This window comes from Vipera berus, assembly GCF_964194415.1.
Source record: "Vipera berus genome assembly, chromosome: 3".
NCBI classification, from domain to species: Eukaryota; Metazoa; Chordata; class Lepidosauria; order Squamata; family Viperidae; genus Vipera; species Vipera berus.
In genome coordinates this window covers 164,616,108-164,636,093 of record NC_138204.1, presented here as the reverse complement: position 1 = coordinate 164,636,093, position 19,986 = coordinate 164,616,108, and the positions used below count along the sequence as shown (strand labels likewise).

Here is a 19,986-nt window from a genome sequence, read left to right as displayed (position 1 = left end):
ACATAGTGGCAGGTCGTACCCAGGAGGGAGGAGCCCCCCTGAGAGCATACAAATCAGTGCTTGAGTAACGCAGACAGGTCATATTAAAATCCACACGGGTCATATTAAAATCCACACAGAAAATGTTGCATTGTCTCTAGGGATTAGACTGTTTGGAGAAAGAAGAAAAAATCCTTTCTGATACAAATAGTTTATACAGGACAGTGTAATTCTGAGCAGAATTGATGGGCTTTTGCCTCAAACAACACAAAATCTTAATGAAAGGAAACAGACACAGTTGTTTTAAGCATTTCCAAAGGATTCTGCAGGAAAGAATGGAAGGTTCTGTATAAAAGCTACATGTCATTGAGATGTTCTGATATTTCTTTATTTGCCTGCTGCACGCAAAGTAGGAAATTATGCCTATCGCCAAAGATCTTCCATATCACGGCAACAGCAATCCAAAAGTTTTAAATATCTTGGCAGCAAAACTCACCGTTCCTCCAAATGTACTTGATTTTCTTAAACAAGCTGCATAGAGTAGGAAAACCCCAAAAGCAAGCAGACAAGATTATTAAACTCTGTTTACACAGGGCTTTATTATTATTTATGTAATAATAATAGCCAACTTTAATAAGAACACTATAGTGTATTGACCAATAAGTAAGGTATCATTTAGTAATCCCTATTGCAGATGTTCCGACATTATGACCCTTTAAGAATGTCTTTATGCCAGTGATCCCCAACCCCCAGTCTGTGGCCTGGTACTGGGCCGTGGCCTATTGAAAACTGGGCCATGCAAATGGCGGATGCGTGTGTGAAACCATCTCCTCTTCCCCCACCACCACCACTGTTGCCAGTCCAGAGCTGGAATGGTTGGGGACCACTGCTCTAGGCTACTTTTTTTTTGCCAGAAATATAGACCAGAATATTTGATGCCACTTACAACTAAAGTCCTAAGAATAGTTGTGTTGGAACAGGCCACACACATAATATCCCCACATTTCCTCATTTTATCTAGCTTCTCTCAGAGGTGGGTTTTTGTTTTGTTTTTTGCAATTAGTTCAATGGCAAGGTTGTGTAGACAGCAGAGTGATGTGGTTGGTTCAAGAATATTTCTTTAGAGGAGGAAAAAAAGGACTTGCAGACATATGTTTTGAGACATACGAATTTTCTTCCATGCTGACTTCTTTATGAATAATATATTTTCATTTCTGGATTGTCTTTTTAATGAATTAATACAGTGGTTCAGAAGTGCTGGCTTTCTTTTCACAGTCTTCTTATAGCTTTTCTTACAACATTGGTCAAATTTTGTGGAACATCCTCCCATTTAATTTGTTATTTGAAAGGACAGACTAGGATGCTCAGGGCTAGATTTAGGAATAGATAATGAGTCAGAGAAATGCCCAGGATGCTAGTCTCAAAAGAATATTTATTATAATACATAACCTATCTAGTCAACTATTCAGTAAAGCACTAAACAAATAGCAAACTCAGTTTATTTTCATAGATAAAGCTGATAGGAACATGAAATCTTATCCCCATATTCCAAAAGTGGACTTCCCCCCCCCCTCCAATATCTGTTAAAGCAACTAGACACTTGCTTGTGCTTTAAAGCATAATAACTCTAAACATACTATTCTTTTTGCACTTCAATTTACTGATGCCTTCTTCTGAAGCATCTGTAAGCAATTTTGTCAATTCATTGTTTGTAAATGTGTTGCACAACGGGATGAGCTCTCATTACTTGCCCAGCTTTTGCCAACCTTCAAAAGCATGCAAATGCTAGTAGATAAATAGGCACCACTTTGTGGGAAGCTAACAGGGATCAGTGTACCTCAGCAGCCACATGACCACAGAAGTGTTTTTGAACAATGCTGGCTCCCTCAGCTAAGAAACAGAGATGAACACCACCCCCTAGAGTTGGATATGACTAGACAGGGAAAACCTTTAACTTTTAATTAAGGCATTTTACGACCTCTGGGTTTTCTGGTACCCAGGCTTCACAAAACAGAAATTAAGTTAGTATTGCTGGGCTTTTATATATTTTACATATCGTAATAGATATAACTGACATATCTATTTTTTGTGGACCCAAAGTTTGCAGAGAATGTCTGTTAGCAAAAAAGAAAATTGTTGTGCAAAGTGCTTCCTGAGTTATCAAGAACCTGCACAGGTAAAAGCATACTGAGAATAGTAAGAGTCACACAGTAACCACACAGATACACTGAGTTGTGATAAACAGAAAAATACTTTACTATTAGGTGTAAAAACAAAAAAACACAATCTGAATAAACAGATCAGGTCATACAACAGATAAGCAACAGCAACAGTCCAGGGAGTATCCAAAATACAATGTCTTCTTACCGGTCTGAAGGTCAAGTACACAGTTCCTAAGGTTTAACACAGTAGTAAACCAAAAGCAAAAACAATGAGAGCAAAGAGAAGCCACGTTCCTAGCTCCCTCTTGTGGCCATTGGAAAAACTTAACACACCCATTGGCCAATTAGCACTTTAAGGTTATAACATCATGGTTTATATATTTCCAACCCAACCAGGTAGGCTATAACCATATGCCTAACAATGTCAATAAATCTGTGCTCGTCCTTTCTGCCTAAAAACTGAACAATTGTTGGATTGCTAAATGCACTGTCCTTTGAGCTTTCCCAGATCATACATGCACAAGCCCACCCCACCCCCCACCCCCCACAGTAGAACTGTCCTTGAAAAACATTGGGAAGTTTAACTGGTGCAGAATGTGGTGGCACAAATAGTAAAAGGCGCTGGTTACTTGGTGCACATGATACCAATACTCCATGACCTGCAATGGCTTCCAATTTGCTTCTGGGTACAATTCAAGATGTTGGGAGCCACCATTAAAAGTCCCATTATGACATCCAGTAGCTCTGAGCTGGGGAACTTATGGGTCCTCTCTCCCCCATTTTTCTTCCCATCCTATCTATCAGATTCTTGTTCTCCTGTGGAATTTGCCCAGAATAGAGGGAGATGTTGCTCAGAAGAAATAACAACCACAAGATGAATGTTATTGCATAAAAGTATTTTGACCCAGGTTCGTTACACAGAATATGGATTTAGAGGTCAAAGGAATGTTAAGCTGCATCCTATTTGAATCTTATCCAGTCAATTTTGCTTCTGTTTCTCTTTGGAGTATATTTTTCTATTTTAACTGAAATGTTCCAGTTAACAATAGATCATGCTCTTCGCATTTGCACAATAGTTTTGTTTGCACACAGATATCAAACCTATACTTGTTCAGCAGTGCGTTTCACTTTTTCAGTCTTTCAAAGATGTTCTTGTTCACCTTTCTAATATTAACTTTCCACAAAACTGTGTACAATTAATTTCTGTTCCTAAACTACAACTAGTGCTTAAAGACAAGCGGCAGTCACTCATTTCATTTGCTTGCTGTTCAGGTTTCATCCACAAACTGATTTTTTTATTGCCCTACCAAAGTCTTTTTCTTAAAATCGAAGTCTTCCCCCATGCCTTCGTTGAGTGCTGACAATTCCTTTGTAAGAATACTGTCTGCGTGAGATCTTGGTTTTATTGTTTCCAGATGTTTTCTATTTTTGCCTTATCGTTGTTAATTTGTTTTTAATATTGTATCCCACTCAAGAGTCTCTATGGAGCAGGGCAGCCTTACAAATGGATTAAATGAATTGTACCTCTTCACCTGTCAGGTGCTTCTGTGTGAGGAGTGGGGGATGTCAGCAGTGTGAAAAGGATGTGTATAATCAAGTGACCAAAGGCCCAGCCCTTAGGGCAGTTGCCCAGTCATGCTCATCATTTGACACCATTGACCCCTTTCTGTGGACCCTGTTGTCCCCAAAAATGTTTTCTGGCTTTCTGCAACGTCACCCAGGGCTTCACCTGCTGCACTTTCATTTCATTTCTACTCGACTGGATACTCTGCCCACTGGAAGGAATATCCCCTCTCATCACTGATCTCTACCGTTCAGTCAGTTTTTGGAGCGGCTTTGGAAGATGGGGGATTCTGGGAGCTGAAGGACACACATCTGAAGGGCGCTCGTGTTAGGTGGGGATGCAACATGCTGAAATACGCTTGGCTGGATTGTCTTGGCTTAATTCAGTAAACCATATTTCACTTCACCTTGGGTTTCCCTGCAAGCACATTTTCCGCCAGGCATGAAAAAGAGTTTTGGGTAGGACGGTTAAGTTCTTTCGAATCTTAAGCCTTCTGAATTCTAAGAATTTGAGGGTTATAGTTCTTTCAATGCAAAAATAATGTAGAGCCTTTCATCTGAGGACTGCATTACAATTTATTTATCAGCCACGAAATCGTTACGCTGTCCGCCCGTTGCCCTCTTCCTAGTCCAGGGCTCTTCAAACTTGGCCCTTTTATGACTTGTGGACTTCAACTCCCAGAATTCCTCAGCCAGGCATGCTGAGGAGTTCTGGGAGTTGAAGTCCACAAGTCATAAAAGGGCCAAGTTTGAAGACCCCTGGACTAGTCCTCCTCAAGGGAATTCCGTTAAAAACGACCGCTCCCAGGCATTCCCTCCGTTATACTAACTAAAACCGATCCAGCAGCTTAAGGAAAGAACTCTTCTCGCTGCGCAGGCGCATCTTTGAAGCCGGACTCCGCCTTTTGCATCGTTTGGACGAAGCGGCTTTCCTTATTCCGCTGACGTCGACTCTTTGAATCGCCGCGACTCCGGCTGGCTGATATGGCTGCTCAGAAGATCAACGAAGGCTTGGAGCACATCGCCAAAGCGGAGAAATAGTGAGCGGAGCTGCAGGAACGGGTGGGCGGGAGGCAGAGCGGAAAGGCGCCCCCTCTTCCCCCCCCCCTTGCGGCTGGGCAGGACGAGGAGAGGCTCTTCCGCCTCTCTTTGACCCCGCCCATTTCCAGGAGGGGGGGCTCCCAAAAAGGGTCCCGAGGCGGCTGGTTTGACAGGAAGCTTTGCTGGGCCAAAATCTACATCCTGGGAAGAGGAGGGGGAGGCTTAGCATCACGAGATGGGTTGGTAGACCGGGTGGGTCCGCCTGTTAAAGATGCCCGAAGGAGTGGAGGGTTCATTTTCAGGCTCCGGCTGGGCAGGCTTGGTGTTTGTTTGGCTTTTCGTGTCCAGGTCCACTTTCCGTTTTAGAAAAGAAGCAAATGGCTTCGTATTTGGCACCTCTGATCCTATTTATATACAGGTTTAAGTCCTTGACTTAAGACCGCAGTCGAGCCCAACATTTACGTTGTTCAGTGAGAAGTGTGCAAAGTGAGTTTGGCCCCATTTTATGACTTTTCTTGCCACGAAGTGAATCACTGCCCTTGCTAAATTAATTAGACGGTTGTGAAGTGAATCTGGCTTTTCCGTTGACTTTGCTTGTCAGAAGGTCATAAAAGGTGATCACATGAATTTGAATTTGAATTTTATTGAATTTATATACCGCCCTTTCCCGTAGGACTCAGGGGAGTTTACAGGGTACTTAAAACAACGATAGGTAAAGGTAAAGGTTCCCCCGCACATGTGTGCTAGTCGTTTCCGACTCTAGGGGCCGGTGCTCATCTCCGTTTCAAAGCCGAAGAGCCAGCGCTTGTCCTAGGATGTCTCCGCGGTCATGTGGCCGGCATGACTAGGCGCCAAAGGCGCACGGAACGCTGTTACCTTCCCACCAGAGTGGTCCCTATTTTTCTACTTGCATTTTTACGTGCTTTCGAACTGCTAGGTTGGCAGAAGCTGGGACGAGTAACAGACACTCATTCTGTTACGCAGCACTCGGGATTCGACCCGCCAAAGTGCCGACCTTCTGATCGACAAGCTCAGCGTCCTAACCCACTGAGCCACCGCGTCCCTATAAAACAACGATACAAAAATTAAAAACAATTTAAAAAGATTAAATTAAATCCCTGAAGAAATATAAAAACCCCAGTTAAAACACTCAGCCTGGGCCAGAAAGCTCGAAGAGCCAGGTCTTCAGGTCTTGGCGAAATGAACGAAGGTCGGGGGCACACAGCAACTGTCATAATTATGAACCAGTTGTCAAGCATCTGAACGTAAATCACATGACCACGGGGATGCTGCAATGATCATAAGGATGAAAAAATGGTCGGGTTAATTTTTTTTAGTGCTGTTGTAACTTCACTGGAGAAGAGCCTAATGCTGGGAAAGATTGAGGGCAATAGAAGAAGGGGACGACATAGAATGAGGTGGCTGGATGGAGTCACTGAAGCAGTAGGCGTGAGCTTAAATGGACTCCAGAAGATGGTAGAGGACAGGAAGGCCTGGAGGAACGTTGTCCATAGGGTCGCGATGAGTCGGACATGACTTTGCAGCTAACAACAAACTTCAAATGGTCAAATGAAGTGTACGTTGAGGACTACCAGTAGTACAAAACCGTATAGGTTTTACATTTACATTTTACATTTACATTTACATTAAGCAGACTGCTCCGTGGTCCCACTGTTTTTCATGGGCTGATTGTCTCTTCAGTTTGCAGCTCTGTAATTGATTGACTTTGATTATGTTCTTTCCGATTGGTGTTGATTCTTAAGGAGTACATGAATGGGTTTTAGCCATAGTGGTCTGTCCCTAGCCTGATGCTTCAGGTCTTCCAACTCATTGCCACTGAAATTGAATTCATCCACCTTGCTGCTTGCTGGTCATCCTCTTCTTTTTTCTTTCTCCTTTTGCAGCATCAGGGCCTTCCCCAGAGAGCTTGGTCTTTGCATAATGTGTCAAAAATCTTCTGTAATTGAGCACAGTATCATTTATGTCGTATTACAGCTGCCTATTTCTCCTTTTCTTCAAAGACATGTGCTGCCTGAAATAATAATATTAGTGCTTCATCTGGTCCTGGCCTTCCTTGGTTGAGATCCTTTAAATTATGACAGACAGGGATAGGGGTTGAAATGAGAAGCAGATGCTGTGCCACATCTGAGCACAGTGATAAAATATGGGCTCCGAAACACAGCGTGTGTAATTAGACTTGACTATTTTTTTTATAGCTTTGACCATCCGAAAGGTGAACCTGATATTGGGACCAGGTTTCTGCTATAATGAACTGAAATTAGTGGTATGAAAGATGGCGTGAAAAGCTGACTCCTTCATCCCCTGCTTCATTGTGAACAATATTAATGGCTTCACATTTTGATTTTCAGCTTGAAAACTGGATTATTAAAATGGAAACCAGACTATGACAGTGCAGCTACAGAATATTCCAAGGCAGGTATGTCTTGTAAAATAAAGGGTTGGTTTTTAAATCTTAATTTCTTCTGCAGAATAATGGTTAATTCAGCTCTGGGAACAGAACTTGATGTCCAGAATAACTTCACATTTCAAAAGCAAATCTGACATTGAATTTAATTAAATTTGGAAATAATTTCCCAAATTATAAATCCCTCTGTAGGCTTGTACCACATCCAAAATTTGGGTTTCTCTTAACATGAAGTATCCATTGTCTTGGATATAAAACTGTAATTCCTAATCTCATTTTATGATTATAGTATACTGATGATTGCTCTTGTGTGTGTGTGTGTGTGTGTGTGTGTGTAATCTTAACAATTATTTTTTCGTTTCTAAAAATGTTTAATAAAGGTAAAAATTAAATGTATTTCATAGTCATTGTGGTATATGCAATAACAATGGTTTTCCCAAACCCATTTTTATGAATATAATTTATTGCTGAACCCTAATTTAAATATTTATCATACTTATTCCACCCATAGGCTGTTGATAAAAATAGTATGCTTTGGTTTAGTAACAAATTGCATTAATTTTATCCTGTATAGTTGGATTGCATTTATGAATAGTCCATGTATTTTTTTTAAATAGTTGCAGTGTGCTGCCCTTTGCGTTTTTACAAAACTTTACCTATGTTATTATCTAGTAACTAAAGATCTGCATGTTGTCTAGTCTCTTGCTTGTATCAGGTATATGTCCCGTTGTATTTTGGATAACCCATTTCTTTTTTTAATCTGGAATTAATTCCTATTGTATTCATACTGGAATTATATTGAGAAGATCACATATACTTTGATTTTAAGCTTACAAGAAGTTTGTGAAAAGAGATAGGAGAAAACTGTTAGATTGGTTAGCTTCCCTAAGAACCTGTAGACCAGGAGTCACCAGCTCATTTGGAAGCCTGTAGGAACACTCAAAAAATGGCTTTTAATAATAGATGTAGCTATTAGAAATACATATTACTAAAAAGCTCCACAGGCCTTAATTGACTATTATATTTTTTTAGAGTAAGTAAGTGAACTTTAACTTTATTTCTTTATTTACAGCACAGGGCTATAGGAATCTGTAAATTTCATTTTCTATGACTGATTAATTTTTTTATTTTATTTTAATCACATTTATATCCCGCCCTTCTCCGAAGACTCAGGGCGGCTTACACTCTAAGCACAAATCAATGTGCTTAGCAATAGATAGGGATAGAAGAATACTCTTCTAAATAAAGATAATGCTTAAAGTTAAAGTTTTACTTTGAATACCTAAAAGTGCATTCAGTAGGGGCAGCAGCAGGACAAGCACGCATACAAGTCCCAACTTTGGCTAAAATGCTGGATAAAAACAGTTTTAAATCAATAAATTATGTCTTTTAAAAAATTGCTAATGTTATTTCCAAAAAGCAATAATGTTCTTTTTTATTATCTTTTTGCAGCTGTTGCTTTTAAAAATGCCAAACAATTTGAACAAGCAAAAGAAGCATATTTTAAAGAAGGTCTATGCCATGAAAATAATAAAGCGTATCTTTTCATCATTTCTGTTTCTGCCTTACGTAATTGAAAATCATGTTGGGTTTATATTAATGTATGTCTACTAGTGATAACAAATGTCCCCCTTTCCCCTGCAGTCTTTCTACTTCCAAATATGATCTGGAATGTTGAGAAGTCTTCAAGAGTAAATCGGAGGAACTTGGGATATTATGGAGAAAAGGGGAAAAAGAGAAAAATATGTTGCAGTGTGAAGTCCTTTTGCACAATTTTGGATATGATCAAACTTTGAAATCTCTGACTTTAGGAAACCATAGTCATAGTATTGAAAACTAAAGTACTTAAGAAAAAAAAGTTGATTCTGAAGCAGGCATGAGGGCTTACTGATACATTTTATGTTTTATCAGGTTTCTTTTCATCAGACTTCTGTTGTAAAGAGAATGTTTAATTAATGTATGATTATGAATTTTTGAAATTCCTAAACAGTTGGATTTATCCAGAAAGATTTTATATACATAGTACATGTGTACATATTTATCCTTGACTTGAAATAACATAAATCCAGCTTGTTCCATGCTGCAAAGTACGTATGAATATTTGTCAAATTTCATAATGTATGTGAAATACAATTTATATTGACAGTACATAAGTATATTGAAACTATCCTACACTAACATGAGATATTTACTTAATTTGCTCAGGTATACTTTTAATTTCTCTTTTCAGGGCTTATGAACAAGCAGGGATGATGTTAAAGGTATGACAGGTGTTTTTTATGAAGACCTTTAGTTAAAACTAAATATTAGAATGACCTGTGCAATATTCAGGTTGCAGTTTATAAACCTGTTTGGGGATCCATGATTCATAGTTCTTACAAACTAATTGATAGACTTACAAACTTATTTTTTTTAATTGAATTCTGTTTAAATATGCATTTTCTTTGTAGAATTGTTAAATCACATTTTTCTGCGATGTATCCTGTGTTATCTGATTAGATATTTGGGGTCCTTCCTTCCTTCCTTCCTTCCTTCCTTCTTTCCTTCCTTCCTTCCTTCCTTCCTTCCTTCCTTCCTTCCTTCCTTCCTTCCTTCCTTCCTTCCTTCCTTCCTTCTATCTAGTTTTCTTAGAAAATGAATTCATAACTTTAACTTTGGCATACATTATAGATAATGTATTTTTGAAACAGTTGAAACAGTTATTGTTGTAAAATGATGGGAATTTTCTAAGAACAGTTCATTGGTAGAGCAAAATAACAGTTTTTTTGCTTTTCTCACTCACACATTTATGCATCACTTGATGTTTATGACATTTGGAAAGACTTCACACATCAATCACAGATAAAATTTTCTTAGGCTTTCAAAGTATTTTTCAACCAAACTGCCATTGTACTGTCTCAATCAATTGCCTCTGGGCAGTCCGATATAAAAGACACACTAACAAAATGTAATAATAGTATTTGTCTTCAAGAAATAAATGAAACAATGCATATATATGCACGCATGTGCGGGGGAACCTTTACCTTTACCGAGAGATAGAGATAGAGATAGATAGATAGATAGATAGATAGATAGATAGATAGATAGATAGATAGATAGATAGATAGATAGATAGATAGATAGCATGTGCGGGGGAACCTTTACCTATATATAGAGATATAGAGATATAGAGATATAGATATAGATAGATATAGACAGGGCTTTTTTTCTCATAGAACGCTGAGAACGGAGTTCTGGCACCTTTTTTGGATGGAACCTTGTAGGGTAGGCAAGGCAGGTTGTATAACATGTGTGAGTTCCGGCACCTTTTTCTTTTACAAAAAAAGCACTGGATATAGATATAGATATAAGATAGATATAGAGATAGAGATATAGATATATATGGATATATATGGATATATGTATATGTATGTTCTTTTCAGACATTGTATTTTGGGGATTTCTGATGCAGTATTTTTTTTTAATCAGTTGACTATTTCCCTCTATCAGAAAATGTTCACTGTGACTCAAGAGAGATTTAGCAAAATATGTGATGATTTAAAATAAATAACATTTTATTAGACTAAAAGCAACTTATTTTATACATCCTGAGAAATCTGGCTCTTTTTCTTTCATTTTCAGGAGATGCAAAAGCACCATGATGCAGTAGAACTGATTCAGAAAGCCAGTATGATGTACCTGGAGAATGGAACCCCTGACACAGCTGCCATTGCACTTGATCGGGCTGGAAAGTAAGTTTGAAATCTCAAGCTGTTAGTTTTTTATTTGGAAAAGAAGGCAGATTTCTTTAGTCCTTTGAGTAACCGAGTAATAATATTGAATCTTTTATTTTAGGGTCATAGAAAACATAAATCCAGACAAAGCCATACAGCTATATCAGCAAACAGCTTCAGTATTTGAAGTAAGTCCTCTGAAAGTACAAAATAAAATACTTTTTAACTAAGAATGCAGAAAGTGATCGTTCCACTGTTGCAAATTTAACTATTTACCAAAAAAGTGAATATTAAGAGATAGAGTGTTTTCAAAACATGTACTGTATATGTTACTATTTTCTTGGCAATTACTGCTACAGATTAATCGACAAGCTGATGTGGTAGAGGCCATCTTTGTAGACTTTTCCTCCCTCCATTTGAAAATGTCATTTGCTTTGTGTATAGTGCAAGTTAGCTACGGGGAAGAATGGTGAAACATAAACTGGCTAGGTCAATGGGACCAAATCTGGCCATAAGCTGTCTTTCTGCACCTCATCAACAGATTTCTCAGTAGTTTTCTAAAAATGCAGTCTCATGCAACTCAGAGCAGCCTAGAGTAGGCCGCAGAGTGCTGTCAACAGAAAGAAAATACCACCCGAAAGTAAGCGGGGTGTCGCAGAACCTGGGGAACACTGGGCCACTCCATTCCCCAAGGCTCGCATGCCTTGAGTGGCAATGGTGGCAGTAGGAGTGAAAAGACTTGGCCTAAACGTCAGGTCCAGCTTCAGCGCTGCCACTGAGTACCGCTGTTCAGGGTGCCCTAGATGTTTGGGGGTGGGGGACATAGAGAATTGCTTCTTTTTCTGGGATGTGTGTGACATGCCAGTAGAGTCACTGTCTGAATTTTTGACCTGTTGAGTCAAAAAGGTTTGCCATCAGTGGTCTAGCTTCATGATTTCTCTATTCTGACAAATGATGATATGTCTGAGATATTTTTAAAAGAAAGCATTTTGAGAAATCGAAAAGTAATTTAGCTATGTAGGACAGGGAAGTGTGTAGTGCCGCATATTAACATGATGTAATCATAGGTTGTATCGCCTAGTTCATAAAATTGTATTTAATTAACAACCTGGTCAAGCTTTACCTAATTCAAGAGAAATGCATTTGGGGAATGGTATGTATTTCAATCTGAGTTAGCTCCAATAATTCAGAAAATTTGCATTAAAATCAGCCACTTAAACATTGCTTATGCCTATGCTTTTGCTTTTGTTTTTGTTTTATTCAGAATGAAGAGCGTTTAAGGCAAGCAGTTGAAATGTATGGAAAGGCTTCAAGGCTTTTAGTCAGAGGCCGTAGGTGTGCATCATAACAGTTCTGTTTTCAAATATCAGAAAAACCATTCTAGCTTATTTGAAAAATTCATTGTGATAATACAGATATTAATTTAATTTAATTTAATTTATTAATATTTCTATACCGCCCTTCTCCCGAAGGACTCAGGGCGGTGTACAGGGCAAGAATAAACACAAAGCTACAAAAATTAAAAAGTAATTAAATACATGCCCATAAAAAACAATAAATACATTAATAAAACCCCAATAAAATGATAGTAAAAAACCCCACCAATCCCCCCTCAGGCCAGGCCGGCTTGTTCGAACAGGTATGTTTTCAGATCGCGGCGAAAGGAGCGAAGATCGGGCGCCGTCCGGAGCTCAACCGGTAACTGGTTCCATAGCTCCGGGGCTATGAGAAAGACCTCCCCCTGGGGGCCACCAATCTACATTCTCTGACCGGTGGCACCCTGAGGAGGCCCTCTCTGTGGGAACGCACAGGGCGGAGGGAAGTTGATGCCGGCAGCAGGTGTTCCCTGAGGTACTCCGGACCCCTGCCATGTAGGGCTTTAAACACCATGACTAGTACCTTGAATCTCACCCGGAAGACAACTGGCAACCAATGCAGCTCACGGAGCAGAAGTGTGACATGGGAGTATCGGGAAACTCCCAACACAACTCTCGCGGCTGCATTCTGTGCCAGTTGGAGCTTCCGGGTGGTCCTCAAGGGCAGCCCCATGTAGAGAGCGTTGCAGTAGTCTAGTCGAGAGGTCACGAGCGCGTGAGTGACTGTGCATAGATCATCCCGGCTTAGATAGGGCCGCAACTGGCGCACCAGGCGAACCTGGGCGAAAGCCCCCCTAGTCACAGCTCCTATGTGATCTTCCAGGGTGAGCCGTGAATCTAGGAGGACTCCCAAGTTGCGAGCCCTATCTACGGGGGGTAATAATTCGCCCCCCATAGCAAGAGGTGGAATGTCCGAATAAACCCGGGATGAAGGTATGCAAAGCCACTCGGTCTTGGGGTTGAGTTGAAGTCTGTTCCTCCCCATCCAGACCCGAACCGCCTCCAGGCAACGGGACATCACGGTGAGGGCATCACTGGGGTGGTTTGGGGTCGAAAAGAAAAGCTGGGTATCATCAGCATACTGATGATACCCAACTCCAAAACCACGAATGATCTCACCCAGCGGTTTCATATAGATGTTGAACAGGAGAGGCGAGAGGACCGACCCCTGAGGAACTCCACAAATGAGAGACCTCGCGGTCGACCTCTGCCCTCCTGCCAACACCGACTGCGAGCGTCCCTGGAGATAGGAGGAGAACCACTGTAAAACCGTGCCTCCCACTCCCAATCCCCTGAGACGCCGCAGCAAGATACCATGGTCGATGGTATCGAAAGCCGCTGAGAGGTCTAATAGGACCAGGACAGAGGAATGCCCCCTGTCCCGGGCCCTCCAGAGATCATTCACCAGCGCGACCAATGCCGTCTCCGTGCTGTACCCGGGCCTGAAACCCGATTGGTGATGATGATCGGTCCATGACGGGCATTACTGGGTTATGACATTACAAGTATCAGTTGTTACGCTGTGCAACATAATTCATGTTTTAACTTTTTTTAAAAAAAAATAGCTCAACCAATGAATCTGGTTTTGAGAAAACCTTTTGCTTTTGGTCCTTAATAGGGATTACCATAACTACAAAAATAATTTTTCTTCCTTAAAAGCTAACTCTTTATGTAAACATAGAGGCACTCTTAATATATTTTAACACAATATATCATCCTTGTGCATAAAAGTAAGGCCTGAATATTTATTTCTGAAGGAGTTTGTATTGATAACTTGTAACTGTAGTTTTAATATGGGCTCAGTTTTAATATGCTCAGACAAGAAGGATATTCTTGTTTTTCCTCTTGAAATAGGACATTTATATTTGGGAAATTGGCTAATTTTGACCTTCTGATTCCTGCATATTTAAATAACCCTTTCTTGCTCATTTTTGTTTTGCAGACTAGATGAGGCTGCACTATCTCTTCAGAAAGAAAAGAGTATTTATAAAGATATTGAAAACTATCCAACGTGTTACAAAGTATACAGCTACACATTTCTTGTTTTTGCAAGGAAGGGGGGATTGTGCTTTATCTTTTGAATTATTTTAACTTGGGGGGTTTCATGTCTAATTATACAGCATAATCTGGATTCTTTCCGTTGATTTTAAAAGACTTGCATGGAGAGGCCTTTATAAAATCTATATATTTGTATATTTACTGTAATTTGATCACGGGGATGAATTTTCTCCCACAGTGCTGAAAAGATATTAATGCTACTCTTAATATGATTTTGGCATTCTTCAGTCATGATTAGGCTTCAGTTGCTATAAGATATTTTGGTTTCATAGATTTTGTGGAAATTGTGTTGTCTGAGCTTTTGACATTAGCTGTAATAATAAAAACAGAAAATCTGTATAAATAATACACTAATACAAACTGATCTACAAATATTTTGGTTACTATTAATATAAGTCTTAGCTCACGATTCAGTCTTTCCCGTTCTTTTGAGTCAGTAGCCTGAGGATAAAAAGCAATATTCTGCCTATTTTCCTGATAGTTTATTTAGCTTATGTCACTATGAAAACTACATGGGATCATTAATAACACATCGATTTACCAATCCCCATAAAACATGCATTTTTAAAACACAATGAGAAGAAAACTGGATTTCTCATTGTGATTACATGAAAAGTTAATATTTAATAATTCTGATGTAATCTCAGTTGTGTGCCCTATGACAATAGTACTTTTAGTTGCATTCAATGAAAAATGTTCGTTAAGTGCCTAAAATTCTACTGTGATTTCATTCACAAACCCTTTCTACAAACTGTTGTGATCAGTAAATACAAAACCACTAACCTTCATTTGGAATAGTTTTAACAAAGAACTGACAGAATGAGCTAGCAGTCAAAATGAATCATATTTTTACATTCTTCTGTAGTTTTCACATCCCAGATTTATTTTTCTAAAGGGGTGATTATCCTTAACCCTATAGTCCTCTCTACCAAGGCTGGTGTGATCCTTTAAAAGAATCTCTGTTTGTAGAAGAAAACTGCCTTTGTTTTCCTACTACATTATATACCTTCCTTTCAATAGAAATTATTTTTTTGGTGTAGTTTGGTTAAAGTGAGAAAAATACTGGTTTTCTTTATAAATACTCATTTTTTATTTTTATTTTTTAGAAAACTATTGCCCAGGTCTTAGTACATCTACATAGAAATGACTATGTTGCTGCAGAAAAATGTGTCAGGGAGAGTTATAGGTGAGTTGCTTGATTGCTTGATTTAGTTTTAATTAAAATTGTGTTTGAGAGGGCATCTATTTACACACTTGCCATTTTATCTCATTATTAGGGATTGAGAATTCAGGCTTTCCCAATATACAGGTAGTCCTCAACTTACAACTGAGCCCAAAATTTATGTTGATAAGTGAAAAATTTGTTGAGTTTTGGCCCATTTTACAAATTTTCTTGCCACATTTGTTAAGTGAATCACTGCAGGTTTGTTAAATTAGTAACACAGTTGTTAAATGAATCTGACTTCCCCATTGAGTTTGCTTTTCAGATGGTTGCAAAAGGTGATCACATGACCCTGGGACACTGCAACCGTCATAAATATGAGTCAGTTGTCAAGTGGCCGAATGTAAACCACATGACCCTGGGGATGCTGCAATAGTCAGTCATAAGTGTGAAAAATGGTCATAACTCACTTTTTTCAGCGATGTTGTCACTTTGAATGGTCACTAAGGGCGGTATATAAGTCCAATAAACATAAACATAAACAAACATAAACTAAGTGAACTATTGTAAATCGAGGACTACCTGTATTACCATTTAGGTATCTCTAATTTATTAACATTGTTTTCTGCCATAGAAATTAAACAATTTGGTTTTTTTAAATGTATTTCTTTGAAGTGCTTGGGAAGCCAGCTGGCAATTAAGCTATCTAGTTAGTTTGCAGTAATTATACCTCAACAGTATCATAACGAACAGTATTGTACTTGTTGCATGGAATAAATTAACCCAGTGATAAAATCCAGCAGAGAAAGTTAAGATTGGTACTCAATGTAATTGGCATTTTGTGCTAGAAGGCCTGCTGTGCACAGGGACAGTACAGGTAATGAAGTGCACCTTAAAGAAGGCGTTCCACAGACCAAAAGGCATTCTGATCTTCACCCAAAATATTCATTTAAGAAAATCTGTGCTTATTTGTATATAAGTTTTCTCATTTTTAAAAAATAACCTCAAATAAATACCTAATTGCTTCAGCATACCAGGCTTCACGGAAAGCGAAGACTATGCAGCCCTGGAGCAGCTCCTGGAAGGGTATGATCAACAAGATCAGGACCAAGTATCAGATGTTTGCAATTCTCCACTCTTTAAGTATATGGACAATGATGTAAGTTGCTGCTTTTATTTACTGAACAGAGTACCTATTAAACAAGTGGCTTTTTATTGAAAAATACCGATGATGTAAATCAGTTGGACCACTGATGAACAACGTGTGTTACTGATAAATTAGTATAATATATCCAGCATTTAAAAGTGAATATTTCTAAGTTACTGCGTTCTCTTTACACACTTTTGTGACATTATGATACCTAAATTAAAGTGCATCAGCACTTTGAATGGTACGGATCATGTGAAAACAGCATTAGAATAAACCATTTGTTTTCTTTTCTTCTGATGTCTTACTCTGGATTTAATAGTGTTTTTGGAGACATTTTCCTGTCTGAAAAAGAATGATTGCTGTAATTTATTTGTTGCGGAGATCAACCTTTCCTGAGCATATGTATAAGTATTTGATAGCTTTGCTTTCTTGGCTGCTTCATTTATGTTTTTAGTAATAAATGATTTTGTTCTCATATAGCAATGAGATGCATATTAGCTTACAGTCTGTTTTCCTGAAGTTAGTTTATTTGTACAAGATGGTATTTGATAATTGGGTGTTTTACCGTTAGAGTAAATTGGGATTCTCCAGCCATTTTCTTAGGAAAAAATACTCTTCATAAGTCCTCGCTATATTAGATAGAGCTTAATACAACAAGGTTGTCTAGTGTTTTGATAAATAATTGTGATGTGCTTTTAAAATGCAGGCATCTTATTATTATTTTTTTTTACATTTGCCAGTATGCAAAGCTTGGCCTTTCGCTTGGTGTCCCAGGAGGAGGTGTAAAGAAGAAATCTCCAGTTACTCAACAAAATAAAGGAAGTGGACCAGCTATATCAGCTTCTCGTGGAAATGAGGAAGATGATGAATATGCAGGTGGATTGTGCTAATTCTAACTCTGTTCTCAAATACCATGTTAGCTGTTTGCCCAATGAACAAATTCCAGGGGCAATTAAAATGGCATCATTGCAATCATGAAATTGGAAGGAAAATAATATTGGCTTTGGGATGTTTGTATACAAAGCATGACTATGCACCTTGAAGTATTTCTGGATTACAGTTAACCATAATTCTTTACAATGTGTTGGTTTTAATGCAGTACTTAGAGTACAGTAAGTCCTTCAAAAAGGAGAGAGATTGGAAGGAAATATTTATATTGGATTTTTCTCTCTAAACATTTGTAAGCTGGGAATCTGTTTCATGGCTCAGTGTCAACAGTCCTGCTAGTCATACTATTTCTGTTTTTGAATAATACCATTAAATTATTTCAAAACACCTAAAATTGTGATAGATTTCCTTTTACTTCTTCGAATATATTTAATGACATGTTTGCCTATAATTTGAACAGGAATTCATAGGAGTTTCTTTGCCAGGAAAGCACAGGTTATTACAGGCAGGAATTGTGATAACCTTTGGGTTCTTTCTAAGTACAATTGTCATGGGTTAGAAAACTCAATGCTCCTAGTTGCTGAATCAGTAATGCACAATGCACAAATAATGTACTTTATGTACTTTGTAGATAAATCAAAAAAGAAATTTAGCTTAAAAAGTGTTCAATTTGACATCGCAGACAACTAGAACCATTTAACATTTATATGCTTTATTTCTTGAATATTCTTTGGTATTGTAGAGCTCACATTTTCAGCCTTTATATTTCAGATTTTGCTGAAATAATTTGAATTTCCATAGACATTTGTACATTAGTTCCTGCTACCTTCCACTAAACTCAACAGTTCTTCTATTCAAGGGAATTTAGGCAAATACCAACTAGCTTGTGGATAGCTGTAATAACTGTTCAAAATAGTATATTATGTGACAAAGGAGAAATAACAGACAAATGCTCCTCTGTGTTTATTCAGAAAAGCTGTATGCTTTTGATTTCCTGAATCCAGGAATCAGAGAGTTTTTTTAAAAAAAATAGTGCATAAGAATGTTGAATTTAGAGCCAAATTAAAAACTCTGTTACATTGAAACTTCAATATGGAATGGCTGTCAATGGAAATAAAATTTTAATTCTAGATTTAATTATGTTTTCAAGATTGGAATTTGTGACAGTGGATTTATTTAATACATTCAGTGTCTAGCTCTGAATATTTAACGTACTTTTCTATATTATAGTGAATAAAAAGTAATGGATTTGCGTTTTCCCTTGTCTAATGCAAATTATCTTTGCTTTCCAAATAATTAGTAAAAGTATACACACTTCTTTTAATTGGATCAAAAATGTAGCAGGGAGGACAGTTTTGGAAGTAATTGCTAGCTCTTAGTGAGCAACATTGCAACAGTTGGTTTGCATGAGTATGCTAAAATATAATCCAAAAGTAACCATTCAGAGTGACTTGTTTGTATATCCAGATGCTTTATAAAATGACTTTTTGCTATGTGAACCTTGTACTTAATCGTGCCATTCTTATCTGTAAATGCAATAGAGTATGGAAAATGTCACAATTGCCCTGCTGCTCTAGCCTAAGAAACTCTGTAGTTCACCCGTACAAAATAAAAATGGTAAACTCTAACGGTTGATTTGTGAACTTTATTACAATAAGGATCATCATGTAGAAGCAATAAACTGTCAATCTTCAGAAAATGAGGACAGGGGTTCCTTAATTACATAACTACTTACTGGTATACCCAGGGCTTTTTTTCTCATAGAACGCTAAGAACGGAGTTCCGGCACCTTTTTTGGATGGAACCTTGTAGGGTAGGCAAGGCGGGTTGTATGACATGTGTGAGTTCCGGCACCTTTTTCTTTTACAAAAAAAGCACTGGGTATACCATTGCACTTTAATTGTACATAGAGGTGCAACTCAGAATAATGGAAGACAATTTCAGGGTGATGATTACAGTAATTGTAGACCATTTGAAGTCGTCTCTGGTTTGTGACAGTGCCATATGTGGCAATGTTTAATAGCTAAAAAGGACAGTATCTTTGGCAGAAGAAAGTAGTGCGTCCCTCATTTGACATTTGTACCGCAATCCAGCAATTTTCCTTAGCTTTACCTTTTCAGTGAAATATATAACTATTGCCACTAGGTGGTGCTGTGACTACTGTTCAGCCCAATTTTAGCCACTAAAAAGTACTCTTGGTATTTTTGGAATTTTCATACCTTCAGGAGGTGGTATATGTGTTTGTATCTAACATAGCGAATAGATTGTGGTAAGACCGCCAACACATATCCAGCCGAGTGGCTTTCTGCTGGTCAACAGCAAAAGTTACAAGTTCCTTGTGATATGAAAAAAACAACCACTAAATTATGGTAAATGAGTAGCAAAAAATGAGACACACCTCCCTTGTGAAGAGTAATCTGATTGCTGTTAAGTGAAGTCAGTCATGAGCCATTAAAATACAATTACACT

At 38.3% G+C, this 19,986-nt stretch overlaps 1 protein-coding gene across 1 annotated transcript; it reads left to right on the top strand.

The window, feature by feature from the left end:
• Positions 1 to 4,655: 4,655 nt before the first annotated feature.
• NAPG (NSF attachment protein gamma) lies at positions 4,656 to 19,139 on the top strand. The gene is made up of 12 exons (XM_081324046.1): positions 4,656 to 4,744; positions 7,115 to 7,182; positions 8,623 to 8,707; positions 9,240 to 9,257; positions 9,401 to 9,431; positions 10,792 to 10,901; positions 11,005 to 11,071; positions 12,148 to 12,218; positions 14,202 to 14,280; positions 15,424 to 15,503; positions 16,509 to 16,638; positions 17,370 to 19,139. The coding sequence occupies exons 1-12, from the start codon at positions 4,689 to 4,691 to the stop codon at positions 17,517 to 17,519; spliced, it is 945 nt and encodes a 314-aa protein (XP_081180172.1). The 5' UTR covers positions 4,656 to 4,688; the 3' UTR covers positions 17,520 to 19,139.
• The last annotated feature ends 847 nt before the right edge of the window (positions 19,140 to 19,986 follow it).